At 36.6% G+C, this 10122-nt stretch overlaps 2 protein-coding genes across 2 annotated transcripts; both read right to left on the reverse strand.

Annotated features, from left to right (window-relative positions):
- Nucleotides 1-51: 51 nt before the first annotated feature.
- Nucleotides 52-2963, reverse strand: LOC148698487 (pentatricopeptide repeat-containing protein At1g02150-like). Its single transcript, XM_088683771.1, has 2 exons — nucleotides 2496-2963; nucleotides 52-1610 (listed from the first exon to the last, which is right to left on the reverse strand). The coding sequence occupies exons 1-2, from the start codon at nucleotides 2862-2864 to the stop codon at nucleotides 387-389; spliced, it is 1593 nt and encodes a 530-aa protein (XP_088539897.1). The 5' UTR covers nucleotides 2865-2963; the 3' UTR covers nucleotides 52-386.
- A 2216-nt stretch (nucleotides 2964-5179) lies between these two features.
- Nucleotides 5180-6083, reverse strand: LOC148698488 (PRA1 family protein F4-like). Its single transcript, XM_088683782.1, has one exon. The coding sequence runs from the start codon at nucleotides 5953-5955 to the stop codon at nucleotides 5368-5370; it is 588 nt and encodes a 195-aa protein (XP_088539908.1). The 5' UTR covers nucleotides 5956-6083; the 3' UTR covers nucleotides 5180-5367.
- Between the last annotated feature and the right edge of the window lie 4039 nt (nucleotides 6084-10122).

Below are 10122 nucleotides of genomic sequence, written 5' to 3' on the forward strand. Positions count from 1 at the left end.
TTAGTTGTTTTAACCCTTCAACAACTTAATGTTGAGAGAGAGAGAGAGAGAGAGAGAGAATTGAATATATTAAGATATCATTTAGAAGTTTATACATATGTAACTGACTGCATAGCGTCTTGCTCTTTAACTACACAAAATTACATCAAGTTCATACCAACTCTCACTGCATACGAGGAGTGGAGATGGTGTCTCCAGTCGCACAAATTACTGACATATTCTTCTGCAGAGTAGTCTTCCGTTCAAAACTCACTTTGATATGAAGCCCCTGTCAAATTGGCAGCTTGTATATACCCACCTAGTTCAGTGAAAAACATTCGCTGCACCCGATAAGTTAGAGCAGATATTCCCAAACATTCAAGAAAGAAGTACCACGGGGTAGTACCCTACAATTGGTTCAGAAGAAATTCTGATCCATCATCAGCCTTCTCATCATCATCCTCATTAACGTTAGTTTTATCATTAACATCTTCATCCGCTAAGCCAAGAAGTGATACATATAACTTATTTCTAAGCTGTCCTGACTGACTCAGAAGTCCCATGAAAACCTCTTTGCTTACCGAATCAGCTTCTTGCTCACAGAGTTCAAGGAAGGCAGAAACATTTACAGGCTTTGGTCTCCAACTATTTGATCCCTCAGCAGAAAAAGCTTCTTTCCAGCAGGATAATGCCTCAGAAATTCTCTTCTCTGCAATATGCCCTTCAGCAAGGGCCTCCCATGTACTTGAATTGGGTTTTCCTCCTACATCAACCATGTGATCATAGAAACTTTGGGCATTAACAAAATCCCCTTCTTTAATATAAAATGTTATGAAAAGATTTGCAATTCTAGGGTCATATGTTGACTTAACCGTCAGCCATTCCTCATAAAGCTTTTCAGCCCCTTCAATGTCACCTAATCTGAGTAGAGAAGACATGATAGCATGGTAACCCAAATTCGGAATACTGGGAAAACTTGCTTTGTATACATTCCACACCCGATAAGCCTCCTCTTTCTTGCCAACACTGCCATAAAGACTTAAGAGATAATGATAAGGTATCCGATCCCGACCTGTGATTCTACTCTCAACCTTCCTTAGGCAAGCTTCAGCCTTGTCAAGCTGCCCCATCTTGATGTACATTGTAGCCATTGTGCTGAATGTGGTCCAGTTGGGAATAATGGTTCTGTCCACTTTCATCTTTTCAAAAACCTCTTCCATCCGTTCTGCAGATCCTTGGGATCCACGAGACGATAACCAGATATTGTAGGAGTATATATCTAGCTGAATGTTTTTCTCTAGCATTTCAGAAATAATCGAATCAACTTTATCATAGTCTTTGAGATTCATATAGAGTGTCATCATCACATTAAATGGAAGAGATTGCAATGCATGTCCTTTAGTTCTCATTTTATCCAGTAATGCTTCTGCCTTCTCTTTCATTCTTGCCCGAACATAGGCATTGAGTAGAGCGCCATATATTCTCCTGTCCTTTAATGTATCTGGCACGCTCAGGAAGTAATTTTCAGCACTAGCAACTCCCCGAACTTTAGCAACTAAATCTAGTTGAATTGCAGCATCACTAGTGGATATTCTAAACCTCTCTCCTCTGTTGCTCATCCAATCATACACCTGCAGGGTGCATGAAAAATACGGCAAATCAGGTAAATTTAGTACTTAACAACTTGTACCCTCAGACTTCTCCATTTCATTCAGCGATAAAATCTTAATCTCTCTTGTTTGGGTTCAAATGAATCAAAACCTTCCATACAGTGCTAGAGCCCTTATGATATACATAAATTTAGTATGCAAGTTATATTTTCATTTGCAGATAATGGCTTATCAGGAAAACTGAAGGTTTGCACTAGAAGGTGACGAGAGAAGTTTTAAGAGTCGGCCTGTTACATTCACTAAACAATTACAAACGAAAATTACTAAAAGTTTCAGGCCATATTCATTGTTCTAAGAGTCGGCCTGTAATGAAAACATATTTTCCAGACATTTTCCATTTCGCAACCACGATATACTTGGGGATTTGTTATCTTATAACATACATTCTAACATAAGAAATCGCCAGACATATCAACATCTAAAAATCTCAATGTTCTTTCAGCTAACAGACTCAAAATAGGCCTTTAAACCGCTAGTGGTAACTGGTTGCTTATCATTTTAGGCCAAGAGTTTCCGAATACTGATATTACATCCTAGAGAAACATATGAACTGCATTACCTATATCAATGCATGATCGTACCAAAACAAGAGAAACAAAACTTCCAGACCAATCAATTTAAACAGTAAATTTGACTTTTCACTAATCTATCAATGAAAGTACACTCAGAAACACCAAATTAAAAAAAACCCAATACAGAATTTACCCAGGAGCATAAAAACACAAGATTAAACTGAAGCATTTCCCCACAAAACCATGAAATACCCAATAACCAGAACACCCTAAAACCACAAAATAACTGCACAAGATAAGATTTTTCAGTTAAATATTTCACTTTTATTTGTACCTCAAGAGCTCGATCATAGCGCTTGTACTTCCTCAATTCCTTGATCACTCTACAAAGCTCCCACTTGGTGAGCTTCCTGCCCTCCTTCTCCCACTGGTTCAACACGTCTGCAGACCGGACTTGGGGATCCTCCGTGAGCGATATTTTCCGGTAAATGGCGTTCCATTTGACCATGGGCCTCCGCTCGTAGTCCACAGTGCCATAGTTGTGGACTTGGGATATGGAGCATGAGATGGTGGGGAGTTTTTGGAAATTTATGAAAGTGGGGAGGGTCAGAGTTGGGATTTTGTACGGGAAGGCGAGGGAGTAGGCGAGAGCGGAGGAGAGAGTGGCGTTGTGGTGGTGGTGGACGGAAGTTTGGGGAAGCATTTTGTTTAGTGGAGGAGGAGGAGGGTTTATTGGAAATGGGAAGAGAGAGATGGGTTGGTTTGCGTAACAGAGAGATGGGTTGCGTTGGAAGATAAAGTTTGTGAAATTACTTCAGGGCCCTATTAATACGTATTTTCTTCTTGGCTTTCTAGTTAAAGTGATGATTTAGATTTGCATTACTCATTTTGATCTTTGCGATTGAAATCATTAAGTTTGTCCACTGTAAATTATTTTGGTCATTCTATAAAAAATATGTCAACAACATCGTTAAATTGTCACTTAAGTGATCAGTGACCACCTTTTTCAGGATATTTTGTCAAACCATACCCTCATATTTAGCTAAATAGTTTATGAGATTGTCATAACTCTTTACTTAGTCTCTGACAATGAAAATCAATTGAAATCTTCTAAATTTTTCCATCGTATATCATTTTGATAATTCCATAAAAATAAAAAAGATGAAGAAACTCCACCAAAATTTGACCAATAAGTGCCTAAAATACTAATTAAATTAAAAAACAAATGTGTACTAATGAGATGCAATGAGCGTTTGGGCCACTGAATACTCATTCTTAAGAGGTCGAGTAGCATGTTAGTTATTATCTGTCAAAATGTGTGAAGATCGTGAAACACCACCAATGTTTGACCCAATAAGTGTCTAAAACACTCCTTAAAAAATGCGCACAACTGAGATGCAATGAGCATTTGAACTTTTGAATACTTATTTTTAGAGGTCTAGTAGCATATTAGATGTGTTTACTTGTAAAAATGTGAAGGTGGTGAAACTTCACCAAAATCTTCTCATTAAATGAAAGGGTTGGTTTGACAAAAATACTCTTTAAAAGATAGTCTTGTGGTTGCTCACGTGAAATTTTAACGAGGATATTAACAAATTTTTCACAGAATGACCACAATGATTTACGATGGACAAACTCAAGTATTACTTCTATCAATTTTCATTGTTAGGGACCAAAATGAGAAATGTCAATTTCAGATGTTATTTTGGCTAAAAGGATTTGGCTTGACAAAAATATTCTTTAAAAGGTGGTCACATGGTTGCTCACATAACAATTTAACAATAATGTTGACAGATTTGTGGCGAGAGGACCAAAATCATTTACGGTTTACAAACTCAGGGACCACTTCTGTCACATCCCAGCCCGGGCTCCAAGTGTCGGCTAGCACAACTCGATTCGGAGTCCAAATGGACTTTCCGGGTCGGGGTGTGTCAACTTCTATCAGTTTTCAATCTCATGAACCAATGAGTTATGCTAATTTTAAGGACCATTATGACTAAAAAGCCTTTCTTCTTTATGCATCTAAACAATCTTTTTATTTTTTTTATTTTTTTAGTGCAAACAATAAAGCTAGATTCACCCACATTATTAAGCACAAAATTCGTCTAAAATAATCGTTTTTTTTTTTATGAATGAAAAGAGAATTTTGAATTTTGACTATCTTTCAGTATTGAGAAGAGAGGTTTCATACATAGGTAATTAGAGCCAAGTTTGATTTTGGTAGATGACGAGATTCAAACATAAAAAATACTAGACCGTTTTATTAATTTGCATATCTAGAATAATGTTATACAAAATTGATTTCGCTTTAATAACCCAACCATTTGCCACCCCAAGAACCAAGAGCTTTTTCTATGTTAAGGACGTCATAAATTTTTCTAAAAGCTAGGTTTTTCTGTATTTTTAGGGTTTTCTATATTTTAGATTTTTCTTCGAAAATCATCACATAAAAAATTCCCAAGACAAATCGGTCATCTTAAATTTTTGAGAAACTATATTTTATTGGATAACTAAAATGAAACTATGGATAATCAAACTGTTAAGAAAAATGCGAGCAACCTTCTTATTTGGACCTTTTCATTCTATCTTTTTGCCTATCGTTATTTTGCAATGGTGCTTAATGATTAAAACCGTCTACTTTCTAGATCACTCTTTAAAGATCATCTATGCAAAATATTAACTAAACCAGAAATCTCTTAGTCATCTAATAGTTATACAATAAATAGACGAACGATGTTTCTCACTTAAACACCAAAATTTTAACAATGTTAATTAAACGGTTAAATGATATCTGATTGTTGGTTGACTTTTTTGTGGAGTTAATCTTTAAAGGGTGATATAAAAAGTAGATGATTCCGATCATCAAGTAAGATTGCAAGATGAGGAGCTGAGAACGTAGAACAAGAAAGTTCAAATGAGAAGGTTGCCAACATCTCAATAGCAAAATAATTTCTTGTTTAACCCAGTTTTTGCAAGAGTATATATGAAAAATTAAATTGAACAGTTTTGATCATTGGATTATAACGAACAAAATAGGTATTGTCTTAAATAAATATCTCTTACCATAATCTTTTGTTACAAGCGAATATTGGCGGAGGGGAATTTGAAGGAAGGACATCGGGTGTAAAGATAAACACTCTTATTAGCTATAGAGCTACAACTTTCTTGATCAAACTCAAGTACTACTATTAAAATCCTCAAAATTATCAAACTGAATCGGACAACTTGGATTCATCGGTTGTTGTGAGGGGAACGAATTCACCAAAACCACCAGCCTCCTCAACAAAAACATCATCTCTAACCCTAAAAACTGCATGAACCAAAATAACTGGTATCACACTTGCCAAAGTCACAAACAAATGTACGGCTGCATCCGTGAGTATGAGCTCAATCATCGTCCCGATGGCCAACAAGGCCAGCACCACCAGCCTCTCGACGGTCTTTTGCAGCAGTAGAGATTCAGGTACTACCCTTAACAGCACGAGGTACAGGCATCCCACGGCAGTCATTACCGTCAAGAAAATTAGGGAATCCTTGCGCTGAGGCACTAGGGTTATGGAGAGTATTGTCAATATGAAGAGTGTGTAATACAAACCGAAATAACTGAAGTTTCTGACGATTCGAACTGCAGTTGCTTCTGGGGTTGCGGGGATGTTGTAGAGGCAGAAGAGCTTGCAGTCGTTGCGCTTTTTTCCGGTTGAGTCCTTCCGCTGATTGAGATCACCAGTGGCAGTTGGTGGAGGTGGTGGTGTTGAGGTGGTGGACGGCCTTTGCACGGTGCCATAGCTAGCCATCTTCTGACCAAGAAATTTGTCGTGTCTGAATAGAATTGAAGGGATTACAAAGAAGTGATACTTGCTGATGTTTTGGATCGAGTAATATATAAGACGAAAGCTTTGAAGGGGTAAAATACATATGTTTATATATGTGTATTAGTATACACACATAGAGAAAATTTGACATTTCTTTTGTCCAATTTGACTAGAAAATTTGAGTTAAAACAAACGCTTGGCGTGACTCGTTCAACACGTTCTGGACGGCACTTTTGACATTTCTTTTGTCCAAGTTTGACTAGAAAATTTGAGTTAAAACAAATGCTTGGCGTGACTCGTTCAACACGTTCTCTTGTGTTTTTTTTCCTTTTTTTTTTTTTGTCATTTTTATTGATAAGAATGAAGAAAACAATTGGGAATGAAACACAATGATATACAATTTAGAGTCTGTTTAATGGCTATTTGATTTTCAGTTTTTAGTTTTCAATTTTTGTGTTTGAGTTGTGAATTATAAATGAGAAAGGGGAGCAGAAGAACGGTGGTGAGGAAGGGAAAATAAATAAAAACGAATAAATGAAAACACAATCTTAAAGTAAAACAAGTTACAATAAGCACTTGTACAATTTCTTATGCGCTTCTTTTAGATCTCTCAACATCCTTCCTCAACTCCCTCTTCAAGATGCTTTACCCATATGTCAACTATAAAAACTAATACAAAAAACCAAATATATAAAACGCGTTTGATAACTATTTGGTTTTCTTATACTTGCCCTAGCCCTATATTATAATTATAAGGATCCTCTTTGGATCTTCTTTGTGTTGATCCTAGGGATCCTCACATTCTAGCCGCTTATCGTACATCGTGCAACCAGTTTTCATTAGATACTATTTGTGTTTAATTTTAAATAAAAAAATTTAAATAATTTATGGTCGCACGATGTATGCTAAACAATTAGAATGTGAGAATCCTTAGATTCCCACAATTTGAATCCGGAAATCCCTCTTGACCTAGACTTCACTGTTTACTGAGAGTCAAGTAAGCAATTTCCCTCTTTGTTTATTACGTTGCTTTCTGTCAAAGTCTCATTCATTACGTAAACCAAATTTCACGCACAATTGAAACTCTCGATGGAGATTTACCAGCCATGTTGTTGGACTTTGGATTTTCCTTCAAGTAGACTTGGTCCATGGCCTTAATTTGCCCACAACATCCTTGACTAGGAGAAAAACTTTGGTGAGGTCGTCTATGTTACGTAACAATGCCGAAATGCAAAACTGGTGGTGCAGTCCATAACGGTTCGCTATGAAATGTAATCACCATCGAATAAACTTCTGGCGGTATGTAAATTAGGTTAAATTTAACACATTGCATAAGGTAAAAAAAAAAAAAAAAAAAAAAAAAAAAAATGTTCTAGTGAGATCATACAATCAAATTACATCAAATCAGTTTAAGGAGCATTCCTGACGAGTCCATTTTATATTACATATTTTCCCCCGAATCTTAGTTTATTTTGTTATTATTTGGGACAAAATTTGATACTTTGAAGTGTATTTTCGATATAGGACTTTTGATTTTCTCTGGGGCAAAACATGATCAAATGGATAAATTTTGGAGTAATTCCAATTGGAGGACATTTGTGGGTCGCTGAGCTTGATCGTGTCAAAATATCAGATTTTTCCACTAAGCGGTTGTTTTCTGGCGATGGAATAAAGGAACAATGCACGGTGCTGGAAAAGTGATGTTTTAGGCTTGACTGCGAGTTTTGGAGCCCAAGATGACCTATTTTGGATTCGGGCCTTTTTGGAGATGTGTTTAGGTTGTTCCAATCTTTAAAACAATCATGGGCCGAATTTGGAGGAGTTTTAGGGTTAAAACGTGGCTGGACCGATGCAATGCAGTTTCTCCTAGCTTAATGGGATTTTGTTTATAGTTTATTTTAGGAAAAATTAGGTTCACATCCTTCCTTTTGTTACTCCTTTGATTAAAACCTTATTCATTTTCATTTTTTGATCAAGGTCCTTGATATTAATAGCATCATTAATTATTTCAACAATTAAATACTTTTTATTTCAAAATATATTCATTTAATGTTAAAAATGTTACAATTAGTATATTTATATTTATGGTTAAATGTTTTATCATATATTTTTAGTTTTAGTTTGTACCCATTTTTAATTTGCAACCATTTTTTAATTTGTACCAATTTTCTTTTCAGTTTTAATTTGTACCAATTTTCTTTTTAGTTTTAATTTGTACCCATATATTAATTTCTTTTTGTGCCCATATTTTATAAAGTTTTATTTGTATTTGTACCCATATTTATTTATTTATTTGTACCCATTTTTAATTTTGCTAAATGTACCCATGCTAATTATATGTACCATTCATGTAATTTTTTTCAAAATTTTAATCTTAAAATGTACTCATTCTTAAATATACCAATTTGTTATATGTAAAATGTACCCATATATATATATGTGTGTGTATATATATATATATATATATGTATGTATATATATGTGACATCCCACATCACCCAGGGGTGTGATCCTTAAATGTATATTCTCATCCTTACCTAGCACGAGGCCTTTTGGGAGCTCACCGGCTTCGGGTTCCATGGGAACTCCAAAGTTAAGCGAGAAGGGGGCTAGAGCAATCCCATGATGGGTGACCCACTAGGAAGTTGCTCGTGAGTTCCCAAAAACAAAACCGTGAGGGAATGGTAAGCCCAAAGCGGACAATATCGTGCTACGATGGTGGAGCGGGCTCGGGAAGTGATCCGCCCCAGGCCCGGATGTGACAATTTGGTATCAGAGCCTAACCTTGGTCGTGGTGTGCCGACGAGGACGTCGGGCCCCTAAGGGGGGTGGATTGTGACATCCCACATCACCCAGGGGTGTGATCCTTAAATGTATATTCTCATCCTTACCTAGCACGAGGCCTTTTGGGAGCTCACCGGTTTCGGTTCCATGGGAACTCTGAAGTTAAGCGAGAAGGGGGTTAGAGCAATCCCATGATGGGTCACCCATCATGGGATTGCTATAGCACATTTTGTCGTGCAATATTTAATGAACATTTAAAAAAAAAAGGCGCCTACATTTTAATTTGGGAAATTTGAAAGACCTGTAGCGACAAAGTTATCCCATTCATCGCGCAATACGGTATTGTGCAATTATTCATCCTCATTCATCGCCCAATGTTTAATGAACATTTAAAAAAGGCGCCCATATTTTGAATATGGGAAATTTTGAAGACCTTGGGCGACGAACTGAAATTGTGCGTTGCGCAAACCACCAAGTGCGACAAATGCGTCCCTTGCGTCACACAAACCTATCTTAAGCGACAAATTTTCTTGTTTTCGTCGTGCTATTACGTTATGCGCGACAACTTTCTAGTGTTCGTCACTTTGAATTGACTTTAATTTGTTTTTTTTTAAATCCTTTATCCAATTACAAATTTAATAAATTAAAATTTATTTATATGCAAAAAATTAAATACACTTAATTGCATTGCATACAGGTCAAAAGTCTTTAATCCTCATCCTCGGTACAATAAATATCACTATCTTCACTTTGATCACTTTCAGTCTCCTATTCATCCTCACCCAGTGGTACATCAACACATCATCCACACACTTAGGTGGATTGTATCTTAGGAGACTTCCAAGATCAATTGTAATTGAGTCTATAAGAATTTCGATTCGAGGACCTCCAACTACCTGAAATGGTTCTTGGATAATATTAGTATTCCGAAGTGTTTCTGCACCAATTTGTGTCGAAGTTTCGAGGAGTTGGTCGGCAAAGTTGTCATCACATCGTTGTCATCAGGATCTCGATCCGGAGTATCATACACCCCTTTGTGATCAATCCTCTGAACAATTTTCCATCCCTTCCCGGCCTTTGGATCATCGATGTAGAAAATTTGCTTGGCCATAGTTGCCAAAATGTACGGGTCTTCACTGTACCAACATCGAGTAGTGTTCACTGATAGTAAACCATCATCTTGTTTAACACTCCCATTCCTACTAGGGTCTGTATCAAACCAACAACACTTAAAAATGATGACTTGGCAACGGTCTTTGTAAAGAAATTGGACCACACTTGTTAGTTTTCCATAGAAATCATTGTCTGCAATATCTCCCGCTTTTAGGACATGTACACCGCTGTTTTGAGTACAAAGCTTGTCAT

This window comes from Pyrus communis, chromosome 2 (genome assembly GCF_041283825.1).
Source record: "Pyrus communis isolate YQ-2024b chromosome 2, ASM4128382v1, whole genome shotgun sequence".
NCBI classification, from domain to species: Eukaryota; Viridiplantae; Streptophyta; class Magnoliopsida; order Rosales; family Rosaceae; genus Pyrus; species Pyrus communis.

Bases quoted from the DNA above. Each gene is read 5' to 3' on its own strand.
- LOC148698488 (XM_088683782.1), bottom strand. From the start codon at position 5,955: ATGGCTAGCTATGGCACCGTGCAAAGGCCGTCCACCACCTCAACACCA.
- LOC148698487 (XM_088683771.1), bottom strand. From the start codon at position 2,864: ATGCTTCCCCAAACTTCCGTCCACCACCACCACAACGCCACTCTCTCC. The intron at 1,611-2,495 runs GTACAAATAAAA...TGCACCCTGCAG, and splicing joins GCTATGATCGAGCTCTTGAG to GTGTATGATTGGATGAGCAA.